The sequence below is a fragment of the Paramormyrops kingsleyae genome, chromosome 7 (genome assembly GCF_048594095.1).
Source record: "Paramormyrops kingsleyae isolate MSU_618 chromosome 7, PKINGS_0.4, whole genome shotgun sequence".
Taxonomy (NCBI): domain Eukaryota; kingdom Metazoa; phylum Chordata; class Actinopteri; order Osteoglossiformes; family Mormyridae; genus Paramormyrops; species Paramormyrops kingsleyae.
In genome coordinates this window covers 22910853-22932118 of record NC_132803.1, presented here as the reverse complement: position 1 = coordinate 22932118, position 21266 = coordinate 22910853, and the positions used below count along the sequence as shown (strand labels likewise).

Below are 21266 nucleotides of genomic sequence, written 5' to 3'. Positions count from 1 at the left end.
CACCTAGAGACCCGTTATGCTGAAAGCATGACAGGACAGGACATGCAAACTGCACACACACAGAGCAGTGCTTGGTATGAACCCCCTGGAGATACAAAGCAACTGTGCTTACCAGTTGAACAGGTTAAAGAGAAAAGAAAAGAAAACAAAACAGGTGTCATTAGCCGTCAACAAACATCTTCATTACCTAAGAGCATTTCAGTAGTTCCTGAAAATGTAAAATATACACACCCCAAAGAAAAGCAGAGTGGTCAGAATATCACAATTCCAGGTGCGGTATCCAAATATACAAATCTCAGTCCCTGAAGGTTTTGGTTTTCCCAACTTCTGATGGATTACAAGGTTTTCTATGCTTTTAGAAGAACCAGTCCTGTAGCGTCAGAGTGGGAGGGAGGGGGGGGGGGGGGGAGGAAAAGGGTCTGTTCACACCTGGTCTGCATCAGAAAGCAGAAATCTGGGTGGTTCAGTCAGCATAGCGCCTAACAGAACTGAACAATATTAAGGCGGCAGCGACAGACTTAAGTGGTGTAAACACCCTGGCGATCGACAGCGTACCGACAAAGCGCCTCATTCAACACCATTCTGCAGGTTACCTTCAAAAAGTACCACACACAAACTTCCCAGAAAGTTCCTTTGAGCATAAAAAGGTGTCAATATTTTTTTTTATTTCTCTTTTTCAACAAATAGTAAAAAGCACAAATGATTAGTTGCATCCAGTTACAAAAACACAGAAAAACAAGCTCTCTGATTTCTCTCCCAGTTTAACTGTGGTACATAAGCGGAGAACATAAATGCAGGTTATGTACATTAAAGGCAAAATACATCAATACACTCATGTCTTCTAAAACTCTTGCAGTACTTAAAGCTGAGGGAGATAATGCTGCTTTAAGTTGGTATAAATGGAAGGATATGGATTTTAAAAAAGGATCTAAATTTGCTACATAATATGCAGATATTCTGAATGTGCTGCAGACTTGAAATGAAACTGGAGATCTTGGCTGTGTGCTTCGCAGTTAATGATGCAGACGCTGGCCGCGTCTGACAGACATCACTGCATTTCTATGGAGAAACCCCAGCAGTATGAGGTAACAAGGAGAATCTGAGGGATTTTACTGCTTTGACACAGTCTTAAGGACAGCAGTCATAGCAGCAGCACCCCCTACCCCCATTTTTGGTAGTCCCCCCCCCAAATCACTGTATTTTAAGTGGATTCCAGCCTGACACTATGCAGGACAGCAGGATTTCACAGTTAGGTGGGTTAATTTAAACCAGAAGTCATGACTGTCCAATAAGAGGTAAGGAGCGTTCCTATGGGACAGTCAAGACTTCTAGCTTAACCCAGCTAACAGAGAAATCCAGCTTGGTGGAACAGACCCTGCTCTGTCCTCCTGACCGCTGCGTCCCTGTGCCTGCGTCCCTGTGCCTGCGTCTGGCAGCCCCGAAGCCCTGTGCTGATTCTCCTCCGCTGCCCCGATACCCCCACCTCCAAAAGGCAAAGCGCTCACACCTGCTTTAGAGCCGCTACTTTATTATTGTAACCCTCCCTCCAGTGTTCTGAAAAACAAGCCAAAGAGTTAACAAGCAAAAATATTTAAGATCCCAGGTAGAAACTCTCCCAGGCAAGTGGGTGCAGAACATGTACAGAATGTTGCATAGAATTAAGGCTATACAGTACAAAAATAGAAAAAGACAAAATCTCAATCTTTAGGCTTATTCTGTAATTATATGGGAAAAATTAAGAATTTTCCTCAGAGGTCAGTCTCCTTGAAACATATGGCTTATTTACATGTCATTTTAAGTTTGTTTATGCACCAACGCAGTTGTTTAGATATGAAAACACTGGACAAGCCTGTCCATCCCCAACCCCCCACCCCCCCCCCCCCCCGGCTGCCTTTTTCGCCATCTGACCGCAACGTCTGCATGGGGTGTCACATCCAAAGGAATGCAAGTGCAAACTGTCAGTACTCAGGTTATGATAAAAAAAAAGATGCTAAATAAAAACACCCAAGATCTGCATTAATGACAAAATGCAATTATATTGTTTTGCACGAAAATTCTGAGAATATGGAAAAACATGCGCGCGCACACACACACACACACACACACACACACACACACACACACACACACACACACACACACATAAAATGTCAGCGCCTTCCCTTCTTGGCAAAGGAAGCTGACGTCCGTTGTGTCTCAGAGGCCCTCTTTAAATTCTGGGGGGTGGCAGCACCATGGCCAGGGCGGGGCAGACGTCCTGATGTCCCCACGCTTTGGTAACCGTGGCTGGGATACCGGTGCCGGTGACCTGGTGGCTCTTGGTGGGACGAGCTCTGCCCAGAGAAGCTGGAGGAGCGCCACAGCTCCACCCTGCGCCGTGGAGCCAGCTCCCCTCGCTCCGGCTGGGGTGGGGGCGCCTCGGGGCTCGGCTCGATCAGCCGGGCCAGCCGAGGGTCCTGGGGGCGCCCCGTGGTTGGCGATGAGGGGCCTCGGTATGTCGTTAGCAGAGGATCCGATCTGCGGTGGGTGCTGACCCTTGCAGGCCTGTCCCCACTGGGGGTGGGGGGCTTTTGGGAGTTCTCCACGTGCACCCGCGGACCAGCTTCCTCTGCACGGCCGACACGACACTGCAACGGCAACCTTGGGGTCCTTGTCAGGCCTGAGTCGGGCTTGAAGATCTGCATGGCGTCCTTCTCGAAGTTCTTCTCGCATGTCTGAATGATGGTGCCTCTCTTCCCGGCGTCATCTATCAGGGCACCCCAGTCCTTATGCTCCTGGAGGCAGAGAGGCAGGCAAGTCACGTGAGGCAGCCTTTACCGCGGCGCATGTGGTGACCGAAGAGGCCGTACCTTCAGTGTGCGCAGATGGCCCAGAATGAATAAGCTGTATTTCGCCCGCGTTATAGTCACGTTCAACCTCTGTCGATTATCAAGAAATCTGTAGAGAGACACACAGACTTCTTAAAAGATTGATACAAAACCTTAAACCACATGAAAAAGTTCAGGCATTTAACACTTCGTCTGCCCGCGATTTCACACCGAGCGACAGCAGCCGGCCACTTGAGGCGTCAGGGCATCGTTTATACTCAAGTTCGTCAGGACGTACGATGATAACAATGCTCGCCATCTGTGAGGCTTGTAAGGACGTGCGAGCCATATGCGAACGGTAAAGCGTGTTTACGTAGCCTGCCATGTTCTCAGCTGCCTCTGCTAGCGCACAGTCATGTTAATGAATCTGTTTAAAGCTGCTACAGCTAACGAGATTCATTACTGCCGTCTCAGAAGCAGCTTCCTCAGTTCTGTGCTGGAGCTTAAAATTTATCTAGTACTTTACCCCCACTGCTGAAATGTATTAAATTGCTGCTTCTTCACTGACAGAAATGCATTATTCAGTACTGACAGGCCAGTCTGCAGCACAGGGCTTTTTCTGCCCTTTTCAAATCACTTACTGTGCCGATAAAAGCACACAGACAACAAAGATCCTCTATATATAGCAAACGTTTGACGTTTTTCATGCTCGTTTTAAACGTTGCACCTTTGACTGCCAGGAAAGTAAGCCGACAGTCACAAAGAAGGTGGTTCACAGGTCATCATTTACACGATAAATCCTGTTTGTTATGCCCCCTGGGTCAGTAATACCACCAGTGTGTCTTTCTTCCTTGTTCATACGTCTTTGGAGTATTGAACTCTACAATCTGACATCTTATTTACAGTTTTCAGGCTATTACCCAAATTGCAGAAAGTTTTTTTGAGCAGTTTGTCAGTACTACAGGTATGACTCATTCTATGACCTCAAGGTAATAGAATTAAGTTGTACATAGAATACTATCTTAGCAACATTAAAAATAAAAGCAAAAACAGTTTTTAGAAGCTTTCACCGGTACGTGTAAAGGATTGCAAACCATCCCATTGAATAAAAAAAAAAAAGAAAAAATTAGGCTCACTGCCGTCACCTAGTGGCATAACATTGAAAGTGCAGTTAAAAAAAGCCAAAGCCCAAACTGAACCTTGGTGTTCTCTTGCCATACTCACCCAATGGAGCCGTGCTCACTGCTCGCCCTGACACAGGATACAATGATGCAATCCATTTCTCTGCCTTGGAACCCATCTACCGTGTCCACTTCCACTCTGAAACGCACAAGGGCACGTCAAAATACAGCCATGACACTTCATCTGTATTTTTAGAATATGCAGTAGATCAGATATAAACCTGATGCCATCACAAAAAAAGGATAAAAATGTAAATTTTGAGAGTCTTGCTGAGTCATAAATTAAATCAGACTAACTTGCCTAAGGGATTGTACAACATCCCCCGGAAATGAAGAAAAAAAAAAAAAAAAAAAAAAAACCACATAAAAAAAAAAAAGTTTCCAGCCAGGTTTTTCCAAAAGCAATAAGCTCCAGTAGAGCCGCGGTTCCCCCAAGCTGGGCCGTTCGCTAGTAGAGCCGCGGTTCCCCCCAGCTGGGCCGTTCAATGTAGAGCCGCGGTTCCCCCCAGCTGGGCCGTTCGCTAGTAGAGCCGCGGTTCCCCCCAGCTGGGCCGTTCGCTAGTAGAGCCGCGGTTCCCCCCAGCTGGGCCGTTCGCTAGTAGAGCCGCGGTTCCCCCTAGCTGGGCCGTTCGCTAGTAGAGCCGCGGTTCCCCCTAGCTGGGCCGTTCGCTAGTAGAGCCGCGGTTCCCCCTAGCTGGGCCGTTCGCTAGCATCCGTTTGCACGGTGAACAGTTCAGCTCTGTTACGGTAACTAGGGTAACTGACACTACCTTGACAGTTTTTTTTCTCTCTCCCAACAATCTGTAGTGTTTGCAAAAAAGTGCAGTTGCAACAACACAGCTCTCCTGGGGAAGGTCTCAATGATTCAGGCCCACATTTTGAAGTTAAAAAGTTAATGGTAATACCATAAATTATGGGGTCATATATTCAATTTTGAATGTTTATTCTCTGTTGGAACATCAACTATGGCCGCTGCCTTTTAAAGGCAAAAATCCATAAAGAACACCAAGATGACCCATGTGCATATTTTCTGAATAAAATGGTGCTAACCAGATAGACTTACCAAGTCTTCTTAAGCTACAGTTCCAAAATGAAAATAATTCCAGACAAAACCAAGTCCTCATACCAGAAGAATATCACTGCTCCCTATGCTACACCTTTCATTTTCATCACGATGTAAAACATTAGCCAGGGTAAACAGTTTTGAGCACAAGCATCGATCTTACTGCAGGTGCCTGTTGTCCTCCTTGGCCAGCTCACGCTCCAGTGAATCCTTGATCCTGTTCTTCTGCGCGCTGTATGGTGTGATGACTCCCAACCTGCCAACCTGCTTCTCTATGAACAGCTTTATGAGAATCAGCACCAGCTTTACCTCCTTAGCATTACAGAAGGATCTGGAAGAAAAAGTAGCAATTAAGTATGAGGCGACAACATATATTTTTACAGGAGAGATACAACAGCAGACACACAAAGAAAAGATTGGAAAAATAAATCAGCGAAACAAAAAAAAGCAGCTGATATCTGACAACGGCCCAGATATCAGACTGCATGTGTGCCCAATGTGTAGCATAACATGGAACACAAGTAGTACAACAGAATTACAAAGCCACTTATAACATTAAGTAATAACAGATACTTTAAACGATCCATGGGGAAACTCTTTACACCTCCCCCATCTTGCTCTCTATAGGTGAGAGCGAGCTGGCTGTGAACGGCAGCCACCCATAGTGACACCCAGGGAGCTGGGTGGTTAAGAGCCTTAATCAAGGACTCGCAGATGTGCCAAGGCCGGGCTCGAACCGGCAACCTTCTGATCACAGACACTCAGTCGACTGAGCCATACACTGCCCCCAGAATGCATGCAAATCACAGACACTCAGGAGAGAACTTGGGCATTTTATAAACTCGCACAGTAAATGATTCCTCCTTTGAAAATATGCGTTTCTGCAACTCTTAGTAGTCACAGATATTACCAGATGTGAACATGACAAATTGCTCTATATTTTAAATGAGACACAGCAGACAAATTTGTCCAAGGTTTCTTGGTGACATATGGCATTTAATATAATGAGCAGAATTAGAGGAGGTGAATTAGATGATGGTAACGCACTCAGGGAACTGTCTTGAAAATCTTTAGGTCAGCAACTCGATAAAACTTTGGCTGAAATCCTTCCCAAACTGGACTAAGACTCTTGCAAATACTCTTTCAACAACTAATAACTAGCATAACTAGTTTCACGATTCCAATTTTACCCTACCTTGGTGTTTTGTGTGCTATTGTTATTCAGATAAGACACTATTTCAGTTTGCTCAAAGCACATTCAGTTGCTTTTGGTACAAACACACAAAGGAATGCAAATCCTTCATAACTTCTTTTGTTTCCATTTTTCAATTGTCAAACGTAAACAAGTATCCGCGACGAAACAGTCAGCATTGTAAGATCAGCTCTACATCATGAAGGCATGAAATATGGATGACGACTTTGGGCATCTTGAGTGGAAGTTATAGGTTTTATTTTTAAAATTTCCACGAAGGTTTGCATGCCCGCTAAAAATCTTACGGTAGCACAATAAGCTACTGATAGTATCTAAGCTGCCTCTTGTATTATTACACTATTTGAGTGAGATTTTGATGAAATGTGTTTTTCCTCCTAATCAGAACCCACATTGTTCATCTTAAATCTTAATTCTCCTTGTCAAGATGAGCGGAGGAGTCCTCATCTCACCACATTTGAGATTAGCAGCTGGTGCAGAGGAGAAATAAAGTGGGACCCACCCATTCTCTTTGATCTCGGAGCCGTCCTTCACGTCGAAAAGCCTGTACGGCTGGAAAGGCCAGCTGACCGCACACCTCTTCTGAGCAGTTTCACTGTAACAAAACGATTACACATCACAACATACAACATACATTTCACGACTCCTTACAGACCACCAAAGGAATGACCGACGTTTCGGAAAATCCGATTCATCTCCCCAGTGCTTCTATCCAAAACCACCACCTCTCTCGTTACGGGTTTATACTGCTAGGTTGGTTTTACTTGAGCAGCTGAAGTGAAGTATTTTGCCGAAGGGTACTATGGCAGCCTGCGACATCCTTAAGCGTGCACCTGGCCCGCCGAAACGGCACACCCCCGCACATCCCCTCAGAGCCGTGAGCTGCCGTACCCGTCAGTCTTCAGCGCCTTGTTGTAGATGTACTTGGAGGGGAACTCGCATATGTCCGGGTGCATGCGATACTGCCAGTTGAGGAAGATGACAGGGCTGCTGATCCGAGGGTTCTCCCTCACGATGTGGTGAAGGCATCTACACAGGCGAGCCATCATTGACTGGTCGTACTTCTTCTCCTTTGCAGTCTGGACGAGGTACACCACCATTACAAGGACAAAAATCTATTCCCACTAAATTGCTTAAACATATTAAAACTAGTTGGCAGCTAGTGGGCTAAAGATCTTGAGTTCAGATTGGATAGATCAGATGGATTGATAGAATTTTTGAAAGGGCTTTACAATTTTAAATTATACAATTTTACTGTTGTAAAACTAAGTCTAACAAGATTAATTATAAAAACTAATTACTGTAAAATAAAGCACACATTTACAAGAATACATTTCATGAGGTCAGCAACATGCTAGAATTTGAAATGTATGACTTTGGTATTATAGGGATATTTGAAAAGGCAGTTATGTCAAACAGCCGATGAGATGATGGATAGCTAAGGCATGTCAGAGAAGCACACATTCCTGGAAACAAAGGAGCCACTTTTAGTTTTGCCCTTTGTTCACACCTTTAAACAAGCAATGCTAAAAGGCCGTGGTATTGAACTAGCCACTTAAGGGCACTGCTGTAAATTACCGGTTTACCATTAAATTAACCTTGGTGGTTCAATCCACCTCCCCTAGTGCTACACGTTGCATATCACAAACCTTACGCATCAGCATGAAACGCTACAGCAGGAAACAGACTCAGAAGGTTAGGGTTAGACAGACACACAACATTTTGTGACCAATCAAATCAACTAGCAGACCTTTAATTTCTACTGAATCACAGGCCACAGCTCTTTGAGAAGGCAGGATATGACTGACTGGTGAAGGTGGACTCTTGGCCATAGACAAATTATTATATAAAATTAAAACTTTCAATGGGGTTTTAAAAAAAATGGACCCAAGGTACCTACAAAAGCAACAAATGATTAATTACTGGTCATCACCAAAAATCTGAGCTGCTTATTACTGCTGATGCTGTAAAAGTGAGTACCAGTCCATTCCGGCCTAACCTTGCAGATTCCCATATCTCCAGAGGTGTTCAAGGGGGAAATTTAATCATGCTATAAAGCAAAGACTACCTTCCTGTGTTTTGCTGCTCACTTGAACATGGAGGGAAAGGGGCAGGAGATTAATGTCACAGCACGTGTGTAATTTTTGACAAGGTTTACACAAACTCTAGCACCTTCTGAAAGCACCTTCTGAAAGGGGTTAAAAATTAAAAAATAAGCCAAGCTAACATTCCAAGAGGGTCTGTCTGCAGTACGTGCACTCGGTCATTCTGTCATTCTGTCACTCGCATGCTTTGCCTCTGAAGTCACGTGCATGCACTGCCACAATGGGAATCGCTACCCGATTGTGCTATGAAATGATTCAATTTATATGATGGGCTTGATTTTCCCCCCCCCCAAACACTTCATGACTTATGTAAATACTCAACAAGTTGCCAGACTTTGCAATGAACAAGACAGATTTACTAAATTAAATCAAACAAATCCTCCAGCACCAGGTACTCTTACCGGGCAGGTCCAGAACAGCCCACATTGTGACACTCAAATGACCTGCAAGTAGCCCTGCACACGTAACGTATAGCATGGAAAGTGCTGTAACAAAAACCAGCTTTACTGTGGGGTATATTTACTGTAGCCTAACTGATGATCAACAGCCAAACGTGACTAAACGTGTCAACAGGCCCTCATGAGCTGATTGGCTATGTATCCAGGTGTAACGTTCCTCCCCTCTGTTCTATACGTTTACTACACTGCAAACTAATGTTCTTTTTATTAACAGTTTAACTGATAGTATTAAAAAGAAATTAATTAAAAAAAAAAAAAAATCTGTTAAAATTCTTCTTACCAGTTACCGGGGAGACGGTGAATTATAAAACTATAAATATGTAACAATTTATTTTGCCCCCCCTCTTTCTATAAACCCCTGCTCATCTTCTAAAGCAGCAGCATTCACTCCGTGATTATGGTCATCATGGGCATGAAACATTTGGTGCATGACCGTAGCAAAGCAATGTCCCTAGGATGTGACATAAATGCTGAACAGCAGAGCTAACTAGCATCAGGTCGATCTGATTTGAAATAATTATTAAATAGTATACAACTGTCGTTTATTTGACCATCTGTAGGTTGCAGCCCAAATAGCAGCATTTAAATTGCGCACACATTAACATTATGAAGAATATGATTTAGATCAGGAAGCGAATCCCGTTGTGGCAGCGCATGACGTCAAAGGCAGAGCATGCAGGTGGCAGGCCATGCTCATACTGCAGCCAGACCATTCTGTAACTTTCAGCTGGTCAGTACCAATACAAAACCCCATGAGCATAGAAAGTGGATCTCTCCTTGTGTAATATTTAAAATAAATATTTTTATATTTATATAAAAAAAAAAACAGTGCAAAAAACCTATTTGCATACTAAGATTTTGTTGAAGATGGTGTGCTCATTCTTTGACAACAGATGCATGTGAATTGAGGGTTCCTTACATTAAACCTGAGCGCACACTGCATTACCTGGGACACGACAGTAGGGGGCAGCTGCTCCGGATCCCCCACTAGGATGAGAGCGGGACAGCGGTACACCATGGGGATGAGAGTCTCCAGTTCGGTGGCCTGTCCCGCCTTAAGAGTGAAGAATACATCTCACATTATCCAGTATGATCAGAGAGCCGCAGGAGAGAGAACGTTCAGGCTTTCCTCTAACCTCGTCCACGATGACGCAGCCGAACGGCTCGTGGCCCAGCCGCCGGAAGGCTGACTCCAGGACCGAGCCTCCGCTGGTGCTCAGCGTGCAGCAGATAATGTGAGCGTCCTGGAGCACCTTGGTCTGGGTCTCTTGCTTTCTGATCCGTGCCTGAGAGCAACAAAGATGTCCATTAAAATGCTAGTAATCATGTCCTCCTAGACAAAACAAAGAAACTGGAGAAAAGAAAGATTTCTGCAAGTAAAAAAAAAACAAACAAACAAACAAAGTCTTCCTGTCAACTGATGCTGGACCGGTAAACAGGCCCCCTGCCCATCCCTCGGGCACCCACAGGGCAGTAACAGAGACAGGGTGACAGATCTGAAAAAAACTCCCTACCTCTCTCAGGCTCCGGCTGAGTTGTTCCCGTTCTTTCAGTAGTTTGCCCTTCTGATCCATCAGCTGATCGAACTATCCAACGACCATTGACAGACAGAGGGACACAGAGAGGGAGCGTTAGCAAGACCATGTCCTGAAGTCTATGTCAAATGACAGCATGAGGGCCACCCAACATCCCCACAATGAAAATGCATTAATGGACAGAAAGTGACATCATTGCAGAGCACATGTAAAATGCCTGGTGATAAGACCATATCGGCCAGCATCAGTAACGCTGCCCTACTGCACGATGATTCTGCTCTAGCCACTGCCTCACCATCGCCCTGTTCTTTGTCTCCATGACAAGCCTTCTGGAGAGACTGTCGATGCGTTGGTCAAGCTGCTCTTTGCACCTCTGAATGTCCACGTCTGCAGAATGCTGGGCTTTTTCTGTAGTAACGAGAGATTTGCTCAGAACAACAAAAAAATCTTGCCATTTTGAAATCAATAAGGGGCCGGTTTTGACTGCGAGCAATCGTAACTGCCGGACACCTTCATTATGCTGCAAACGTTAAGATGCATTACAAAGTAATGCGTTAGACCGAACAAAATTCCATGGATTTACTGAAGCCCTCTTGGTTAAATTTGTGTCAAGCCAGTTGTGCCCAATTACAAACACAGACACCCTGAGTCACCTTCCCAGGATCTCTATCACTGCTTAAACTGAAAGAGAACATTGATAGAAATTAGACTTACGAATTCTGTTTCGCGTCTGGCTATCAAGACTGAACAGCATCAGGTTTTTTGAAATGCTCCTCTCATTTCCAACACGTACTAAATTTATGTCTCCACAGTTACCTAGAATGAAGGTGAAAAGATATGTGAATGACACAGGGCAGGCCTATAAAATACACTGGTTAAAAAAAAAGAGTCATTTCCAGGCTCAGTTTCCCGCACCACACATCATACCCAGAGGGCTGTGAATGTCCCTACAGCTGTCCTTAAACTCCACGATGACCTTCTTCATGAGACTGTCGATGGCAGCATTGGACGGCGCACACAACAGTACCCGTAGCTTGCGGGCCTTGGAGCCGACAGGGCTCACGTTCGTCAGACCCTGTGAAAACACTGTGGCTCAGGTCCAGGATACAGCACATCTACAGTAACCCAGGAGGCGCAGAAAAGAAAAACTGAATATCACACACAGTACAAAGCTTATACTACAAATGCAGCACCTGGACAAGCTAAATGCAAGGAAGAACAAGGAAGTGATTTCCATGGTCTTTGGAATGAAAGTGAAAAAAGGCTGAAAGAAAGAAAGGAGACAATACAGATACATCTCTCGTTTCTGGGTCTGTATTGCCATGGAGATCAGCAGCAACCCTAGAACCTGGGGATCCTTTCACTTGCACTTCCTTCTAAGGATGTGTCCCTTCCCTCTGAAGTTTAAGCTGCTCTATAAATTTTTACTTTTAGTGCGGAAGTTTGTTTGGGTTAATTGGACAAAGGAGACCCCTGTTAAAAGTAACCCTGTGGTATAAAATAATTCTCAGGGTCTTTTCCGACATGCAAGGACTGTACCACAATAGGGCAGAGCAAAGAAAACCAGTGTCAGTGAGGGTTTTTGTGTGATTGGCCTAGATGCTCGGCAAAGGCGGCCTGCTGAGTTTGGTAGAGGGGTGGTATTGGGGGGGGGGGGGGGCATTTTGGGCAATGTCTGATTTGTGCTTTGACAGGTTATTGTGCTGTTCATGCTTGTTCTTCATGGTTCCATTTCAGTACTTATTTAATTACTGTCACTGCTATTTTGTACTTTTACGATGTACTACAATGCGGATATAGTGTTTTATATGAAAATAAATTATTAAAAAAACACATGAACCTCTCATCATTACAAGAACTATTTTAGCTGCTGTACTACTATTTGATTTTAATACCAGCTCATATCTAGCGAGACAGACAGACAGAGAGCTAAAGCACATGGGATTTAAATGGATTTGCATTTGGGAGTAACAAGCACCTCTGAGAAGAGCTTCTGTAGCAGTCTGACGATGGTCTGGCTTTTCCCCGTCCCTGGGGGGCCATGAATAAGACAGATCTTCGGGGTTTTTTCAGGCCTTTTCACAATAGAAATACCACTGCTAATTGCCTTTATTTGCTCAGAGTTGCTGCCCTACAGGGACAGGCACAAACACACAAACAAGACGTTACACTTTCAATATTTATAAATTCACTGGAGCAAGACATTCTGGGGAAAATACATACATATAGCTTAATATGCTTTTGAACCCCTGTAGCATAGTAAAAGTGGCCTTTTTAAAACAGCATATTTTTAGAATAAAATTTCTCAGAATACATTATGGATTTTATTAGTGGTGTTCCGATCGATCGATCATTATTGGCCAATTTCCGTGAAAAAGTATGTGATCCGTATTCCGATCAATGCTTTTCATTGCCGATCACGAAAGCTGATCATCAACAAACATGTCAGCCGTGTGGAACTTTTACACCGTCTGTAAGAGTGATGTAAAGCTTGCATCCTGTAACATATGCAACGACAAAATACCTTGCGAGGAAAGCTCATTAAAATGCTTCAACACAACGAATTTAATACGACATTTAAAGAACAAACACTTGGCGGAGTATGGTGAGTTTTCAAGGCTCACTGCAGAGAATGAAGAGACACCCGGAGCAGCGACAGTCAGGTGGCAGTTAACGCAGCCTAAACTTGCCAACACTCGTCCATATGAGCGTGACAGTTAGCAGACTAAGCAAATAACCTGAAAAATAATTGAATTCATTGGGCTAGATGACTAGCCTCTCTCAGTGGTGGAAGACACCGGGTTCCGCCGACTGCTCTCTCACTTGGAGTCCCGCTACGTTTTACCGGGACGTAAATATTTGTGGAGAGTGAGCGCTTATTCAGCGCTGCATCCAACATTGTGGATGAACACAGGAATAGACTCATGACTGAAAAAGCTGAGACGCTCCTCTTTATTAAAAAGAATCTTCCCACAATGCTCATCAACAAGTCATAGGCATTTAGCATGTGACTTTCAGAACTATTTAGCCTGTTGAGAGCCTTAAATTTACCTGCTATCAATAACACAATCTAACAGATCGAAAACATTAAGTGATTTTCAGTTGTCCTTTGGACTGAATAGTTGCTGCATTGTGCCTGCAAGTTTTTTGTATTTCTTCTCTTGAAAAAGTAAAAACATGTTTTTGTCTAAATTAAGGTGATTTTATGGTTCCTTTTTTCCAGATCATGCAGCCAGTAGCACTCATCATAACTAAATTGAAAAATTTACAGTCAATGTGATCGGTATTGGTGATCGGCACTTTGGTGATCAGTATCGGCAGCAAAAAACCTAAATCGGAGGATCCCTAGATTTTATACAATTATGTTTATGAAATAAGGCATCTAATTAAATAACTTTCCAAATCAGCTTGTCATTCAATGAGAGGAAAAAATGTTTTCCAAATTAAACAAGGTTATGAATATGTAACAAAAGAAGGGGTCCTGCATGATTGTATAAAGCAAACTGTTTTGTGGACAAAACTTGAAATTAAGAAAAAGAAAAAAGAAAAGAAAAAAAACTCAATGAACTTGAAATATCTACAGGGTCATGTCAGGCAAATAATATTTTGTAATCTACAAAAGCAGTCAACGTAATCCTGGGATTAACGTCACAAGGAGGTAACAGTTCAGGCTGTTAAAAGACTCCACTTCCTGTTCAAAAATAAGCAACATACAAAAAAATGGCCCTTACAGGTAAGCTCAGGCTGGGAATTCTGTCCAGCTGAGCGCGGAAGTACTCGACATGGGGAGCCAGTAGCGGCCTTTTCATGCTACTGGTCTTCAGCAGGCAGAGAGCTTTAAACTGGCGGATGGCAGTCACCAGAGAGCCTACCAGCTCACACCTGATGGGCTGGTTATTCACAGACGCCACATTCCCGTACGTCTGCACAGTCAGGTTCAGGTCCGGGACTTTGCCTGGACAGGATGATGTGCAATTTACACACGAGTTGCAGAAATACACATCGCTACACAACTAATGACATGGAGACCAAGTGACTGGCAGGTGTACTGCCAGTAAGCAGCATTTTTATCACTTTTATTCATTTCAGGTTCTTTTTTTAGCAGATGACCAAGCTGCTACTGTCGTCTATGAATAACTAAAGAAATGTTAAAATAGGTTGGCATAGAGCATTCTGGGGTGATAATACATGGAAAAAGACTATTTTCCCAAATAAACCCTGCAGTTTTAAGGTAAATACCATTTATCTATCTTCTATAACTGCTTGTCCTATTCAGGGTTGCTGTAAGGTAAATACCATACTTTACTCTTGTTTTCCTGCAAAAGCCTAGTTTTTATTTATAAACAGTTCCTCCCATCAGTTTTGCTCATTATGGATTCTTTAACAATAATTGCCTTGCCGCAAACGCATTTGAGAATCCTGGCAACAGAGATATGACCTACCTCCAGTTAAGAGGTTGCATCGGGATACACAGCCAAAATGAGCGACCTCTTCGGTCAAGTCCAGCTCCTCGTCTAAATATGCTCCCCTGTGTGGGGGCAGCCACAAGATAACAAAGTCGTCCTCCTTCGGGTACCGCTGGTGTTTCACGTCATGGTCACTAAGGAAAGCTGAGATAAAGACCAAAGTGAAGATCAAAGTGTTGGTCAACACACACCAGGCACTCAAACACTCCTGTCAGCCAAACAAAACATCTATTCTTACCTGTCAAATTATGAAAAAGCAAGAATGCCTGTTTTATACAATAGATTACCACAGGTTTGTGGAGATCTTATTAAAAGGAGCTGGCTAATTAAGCCACACCCACAGATGACGCCGGTATACAATTAAACACACAGCCACGTAACCTCCAGTCACACTGGCAGAGGAATTGGTGGTAGTGCTGAGGTGGTTAGTGCCTTTCAACTTGGCACCATCATATGATGGCATCATTCCAAGAAGTCACTTTGCCAAATTTCTACCCTGTCAACCACAAGCGAAGTGGAAACATATGGGAGCACGTTTAGTTGCAAAAGGGTCACAAATTTTACATAAAGGGACCTGATCACCCAGCATCGATACCCAATCTGAATGACAGCCACTCCCACCATTTAATGGAAAGCCTTCACAAAAAAGACCATCCAAATGGATAAGCTTAATATCAATACCTGTGGACAAGCTGGTGTCCACAGAGGATCAGTGTACCTCAACCATAAGTAAATGTTTCTATAACAGATTAGGGACTATATACCCACAACCCAACCCATTCCAACCAGTTTCCACAACTGCTTATCCAGAACAGGACCTTGGAGCCTGGAACCTATCCCAGGATGCAGAGAGCACAACAAACAGGAGGCCCAGAATGGGATGCCAGTGCAGTGCAAGATTTGCGTTCAAACTGGGCTGCAGGTAGAAACTAGAGTACCCAGGGGAAGCCGGTGCAAAGATGAAAAGATGAAAAGCTCACATACAAAGACAAGGAGGCAGGAATTTAAGAGACAACAGCAGAGCAGTGAAACAGTGCTTAACTAAGCTAAACTGTAACTACACCTCTTCAGGATTCACAACCATTAATGACAAATCACCATGGCAAACTCACCTTTAAAAGTGGCACTGGCCATGCGATTGTTGTAATCAATTCCTGTGAACTTCAGATTCTGACTTACTCTTGTTCCTGAATTGACTTTTTTCGTCCATTCACTGACAAGCTGCAGTATGATAAAGGAAGGAACATGGAACGTTCCGTATGGAAGATAAACGACATGGAGAAGTGGTTTGTTTTGATTTCAAAACATGGGGTGCATCTCACTGTAACACCTGTGCTGCCAATCAGCTGCTATTAGCTGTACCTTACTGCCCATTTATTGAGACAATCACATATTACATTCAGCCAGGGCATGAAAATCCATGTATAAAGCTTATAAAATTTGCAAAACGTGTGCCAACATGGAATATTCACTAGGTGAACCACAATCGGTATACAGAGCAAATGTATGTCACAATAGAGCTTCATAGCGCTACACAGTCATGCAGCTGTTTAAATGAAGCCGTTGGCTTTTCGTGTGCAATTCAGACACTAAAATGTATTCTAAAGAGCCCAGTACAAATGTTATAGACCAGCAGTCAAGGTTGAAAAACAAATAAATAAACCTATACTTTTTGCAGTGTTTACATTTATGTTCCTAAACAAAATTATATGCGTTTGTGCAAAATACAGTATTAGGCAATGTCTAAATATTAAATAGCTGATATTACTGTTCAATTCTACCAAACAGGTAACACAAGAATGGTCTTGAAAGTATACAGTGAGATGGACAATTTATTACATACCTCTTCGAATGTGTTGTTAAGCAACAAGGGATAAAAAGTTCTAAAGTATTCATCATAACATCTATAGCTAGGGGAAACTTCTTTAAGCTGACGTAGACTGAATGGAATTCCAAAACTGTCGTAGTTGGTGAACATGTCATAAGTCCACTTTAGCACGTCCCCGGTCAAAATGGCCTGATCAAGCCTGGTGCCCGCTTCACTATACGGCACGGCTCCGACCACAGGCGCCTCAGGCCTTTGGTAAGTCTTGTATGTAGGAGCGTGTGGCAGAGCGCCAGTCGCACTACTTGGGGTTGACAGAGGTTTAAATGAGACATGACGTTTGGGTGGAAGAGGCCGTTTGAATTCAGACGGAGGTATATTTGTTCTAGGCGCAGATAACGGCCGCCTGGCAGCCCCGGGCAGTTTGGTCATCTTCTCCATTTCCTCAGCCAATGTAGCATTCCTGGAGCTGGGGGCATATATTTTGGTGGTGGATGGTTTGGCCTTCTTCAGCAAGGAGGGTGACATGCCAGGCTTCAGGAATACATGATCATTGTTATCCGTTTGACCTGCAAGTACTTTAGGCGCAACAGGTTCTACCTGAGCAGTACCTTCCAAGACAAACTTGTCTCCTTGCTGATCATTGTGAAAGGAGGGTCCAGTATTCATTTGGCTTTCAGGCTCAATGTCCATATCAATGGGATCCCTTTGGGTAAAAAATACATCTTCCTCCATTTGTGAGCACAGTTCCATGTCCAATGCTTGATTTTGTGTGAGACACACATCTTCAAGGTCCCCGTCATCAGAAGCAATATCGACACCACTGGGTTTATCTTCAAAAGTACTGCCAGTCATGTGATCAACTCCCTCTTTATGCTGTAATGAACACCTTGACAAATCAGGCTTTTGAATCCAGTTATTATTGTATTGTGTGACTGAAGAACTTGGTTTGTTGTTTTCAGTCAAATTCAATTCTGAGGGACTTAATTTCAGAGTTCTCTCTTCCTGCCTTTGACCCACTTTTCTTTCACCCCCTTTGATTCCAGCCGCAGAACCAGTGAGTGATGTGCCTCGAAGCTCGTCATCCTTCTCATCAGCGTTTGACTCTACTATATGGTCTCCTTTGCTGCATGCTGCTCTTGTCTGCTCAATGGTGTGGTCAGTGGCACCTGAACCTGGCACAGATGAACGCTTTGCTCTACTCTGCCTAAAAAACTGCATGTCCTGAGAGGCCAGAAATTTTTTAGGACACCTGGCACTCATTTTCTGAGGGTTCATCATCTTTGACTTTCTGGTTCTCCGAGTATGCAGGCCCGGCTCAACTCTAACTTCCTGTCCATGTTTTCTCAACTTCCCAACACATTCTGAGGACCTTTGGGAAAGATCAGGAGCTACACGTTCTTTTTTCTTTAGTCCCAACTTCTCTACGGTAGAAACAGATTCCACAGGCTTTCTGACTTTTTTTGGAGGAACTATAGCAGGCATGCCAGTGGCAGCAGAGGAAGAGCCAGAAGCATTTTCATTTTTGTGAGGTTGCATTATTCTCTTCTTTATTAAGGGGACCCTTTTTCCAGTACAGTTAACAGGTAAATCTTTGGCACTTCGAAAAACAGTGTCTGTGCCAATGCTTCCCTTTGGTTTTGATGAAATTTTCTGCTTCTTCAACTGGTCTTCTAGCAGTGACACAGTGTTTTCTATAGACTCATCTGAAACAGGATCCGTATCATACTCGCAAGTGCTGGAAGAAGCCATTACGCCTGGACTTTTACTGACCGTTTTCTCTTTCTTGGTCTCTTGAGCAGACTCACTGGTATAGACAGGACAATGACTCCATTCCGAATATACATGATCCTGGCTTTCAAATTCAAACAACTGTGAGTCACACTCATTTAAATCACCACCATAAATATCACCTGGACTTCTTTCTGCATCAGCATCATGAGATTCAGTCTTCACCTTTAAGTTATTTGCCTTTCCAGATTCATTTCCAGTTCCTTTATTACTGTGCAGAGAAATGTCGGAGTTCTCAGTAGGCTCTGAATCGGAGATTACAATGACATCATTTTGAGCATTTTCCAGTGTTTTGTTCACTTTCTGCTTTATTCTCCTTAATGGTTTGGAGACCTCTGTACCGGACTTAAGACCATAAACGTCCCCTTCGTTTGCAGACACATCCTTTTCATTATGATCCCTGTCAGCTTCATGAATAGATACTGTACTTAAATGTTTTACCTTTTCTGTTTTTTTTAAATGGCTTTTAACAACCGAGAGAGGAAGATTGTCACTGTGCGCAGTGTAATCAGATATTACAGATCCTGAACTCTCCAGGTGTTCTTCATTCCCAGCAATATTTGGATGTTCTTCAGCAGTCCTGTTGAGACCTGGCTGATGTTCAGATGACATGCCCTCCAAGTCTTTCAAGTTAAACTTCGTTGCAATAACTTTAAGCTTCGGAAAAGACCGGCCTAATTTAGATTTGATAGCTTGTAGCTTGTTTGGGTCTAAAAGCTTGGAGGACTGAAGTCCTTTAAATTTTGTACTTGTTGCTGCATGGTCATGTTCAGGAACCAAAGCTTCTTTTTTTACCACAATGCCATCTTTTTGCACAGCTTTAACATTCACATCATTATTGGGGCTAGCATCCATTCTGCCATATCGCTCATTGTCCCACACTGGTTCACCTTTTACAGCTTGCGGACAATCTTCAGTGAATCTGTGACTATCGCTACTATCTACAGGGGTCATTTCAGGATACATGTTCTCGATACAGTCAGTAAGTACAGCAGGTGGAGCAGAATGTTTCTCCTTCATCACCTTAACAAGCTGTTTCAAACAACCCTGTAGCTCTATTGCCTCCCCATCTGTAAGCTTCCATTGCTTTTGTGGTGCATCACGAATTTGCTTATTAAGCAGGTCCAAAAAATGCATGACTTTGCTGTGTGAAGTCAGTTTCCCACCCTCTCTTAGAAGACAGCGTATCGTGTGCATGCATGCTTGGGGGACTGCAATTTTAACTGGAGAGCTGCGAGACAAGGAAGTAGAGGACAAACTGTATGACCCACTGTCTGAGATGAGACTGAAAGCTGTACTGGGTAGGGTGGCACATTTCACCATCACTTCCACCCACTTCGGCGAAGGGTAATAGAGCACATTCATACGGCTCCTACTCAAGTGAAACTCGATAATACGAACAAGGATGAAGGTGAAAACCTCAGTGACTTTATCACAAGTCTGAACTTGTCCATTGATGGGGTCCTTGATTTCCCCACAAAGATAGTTGATGACTTCCTCAATGTAGACAATGCTGAGATCGTCGAGGTCCATCACAGACTTCACAAAGGGGATGAACCACAAGAAGGTGCTGTCGTGCACACGCATGTCCAAGCCAAAGTCATGCTGCAGCACATTTACCAGCCAGTGCATTTCTTCAAAAATAAGGCTGCTACTTTCTCCACATGTTGACTTTCTAGGACTGGTAACCTGTTTAAAAAATGAAAAAAAATATAATTTTGCTAAATTATTCCTAAATAGTAATGATCTGTTAGGCCTTGGCAGAAGCATTTCATGGTAACCCTGTGCACATACTTTTTTTGTTTCAGGGTAAATGTAAACATGATATACTATAGTAAACAGCTGCAAATAACTTGGACACACTGCAGATTCTAATAGCTACTTTATTACAGTAAATAACTGGCAACCTTCAATGTTTCTAATTGTATTGTGGAGAGGGGAACGTAGCTCAACATCAAGTAAACCAACTTGATTGTAACATTTCAGTATATATTGGAAATAAGTTAAAAGTATGTCACATGGATGAGTTTTGTAATCATGATTATAAATCACCACTAACGATTTACCTTTTTCGTTTCGTTACAGTCATAGATCATCTGGCTGCAAGTCATATCATCACTCTCCATTTCAACTTTGACTCTGGGCCTTAAAAGAAAATACAACAGTCAAAAAAAATATTCAAGCAAACACTCAAGATGTCTGAACAAGACATCTGGATAAACACTGACAACTTCCGGAAAAGTAGGAATGCCGTAAGGGAACTGAATTACATCAGAGATTTCCGACGGATCTTGTTTATTTCTGCAGTGTAGCTGGGGCTCCCTGTTATTGCCTGGAAGGCTGCTGTGGGTTCAATTAACTGGCCCCAGATTCTGGAGCCCAAGCAATGCAAAATCACCATGAAGCACTGCAGAGCTGGCCAAAACGGATCCATAGTCTCATCTAGGGCAAGAAAAGAAAACACAAAACAAGTCCTTTTTATACAGGAATTGTTGCATCCGATTTCTTTAATTGTTTTTAAAAGATTTTTGAACAAATTAGTAATATGATTTAATATCTTCTACACATTTTAGCACAAAAATGGCTCCCACCTTCCACATTCTTCTCCATTGTTGTAAGTATGCACTTAATAATTTCAGTCTGCTTAGTGGGGGCCAGCACCAGGGAGTCCATTGCTTGACCATCCAGCTGGGTGAGAAGCATGCATATTCCTGGAGAATAACATGGAGGAAGCAGTTAAAATAGATACATTCCATTCTATTATAAATGGCTGAATCCATACATTGTTGGAGCCTACACATTTATAACAATAGCATTTACAAATT

General features: G+C 43.3%; 2 protein-coding genes across 5 annotated transcripts in view; one reads left to right on the top strand and one right to left on the bottom strand.

Moving 5' to 3' along the window:
• The window catches only part of usp20 (ubiquitin specific peptidase 20), a 161149-nt gene that overhangs the window by 27503 nt on the left and 112380 nt on the right, over nucleotides 1-21266 (top strand). The window lies entirely within an intron of this gene.
• The window catches only part of setx (senataxin), a 35855-nt gene continuing 15233 nt past the window's right edge, over nucleotides 645-21266 (bottom strand). For all 3 annotated transcript variants that reach the window (XM_023807889.2, XM_023807890.2, XM_023807888.2), the window contains exons 6-25: nucleotides 21033-21152; nucleotides 20712-20883; nucleotides 20508-20586; nucleotides 16669-20130; nucleotides 15938-16046; nucleotides 14802-14969; nucleotides 14091-14314; nucleotides 12338-12490; nucleotides 11287-11434; nucleotides 11074-11175; nucleotides 10655-10767; nucleotides 10339-10410; nucleotides 9961-10110; nucleotides 9771-9878; nucleotides 7153-7340; nucleotides 6764-6856; nucleotides 5215-5382; nucleotides 4032-4127; nucleotides 2850-2937; nucleotides 645-2774 (exon numbers count right to left, since the gene is read on the bottom strand). In XM_023807889.2, coding sequence (XP_023663657.2) covers nucleotides 2151-2774; nucleotides 2850-2937; nucleotides 4032-4127; nucleotides 5215-5382; nucleotides 6764-6856; nucleotides 7153-7340; nucleotides 9771-9878; nucleotides 9961-10110; nucleotides 10339-10410; nucleotides 10655-10767; nucleotides 11074-11175; nucleotides 11287-11434; nucleotides 12338-12490; nucleotides 14091-14314; nucleotides 14802-14969; nucleotides 15938-16046; nucleotides 16669-20130; nucleotides 20508-20586; nucleotides 20712-20883; nucleotides 21033-21152 — 6437 coding nt within the window. In that variant the 3' untranslated portion in view covers nucleotides 645-2150. The remainder of the gene's footprint in view (nucleotides 2775-2849; nucleotides 2938-4031; nucleotides 4128-5214; nucleotides 5383-6763; nucleotides 6857-7152; nucleotides 7341-9770; nucleotides 9879-9960; nucleotides 10111-10338; nucleotides 10411-10654; nucleotides 10768-11073; nucleotides 11176-11286; nucleotides 11435-12337; nucleotides 12491-14090; nucleotides 14315-14801; nucleotides 14970-15937; nucleotides 16047-16668; nucleotides 20131-20507; nucleotides 20587-20711; nucleotides 20884-21032; nucleotides 21153-21266) is intronic.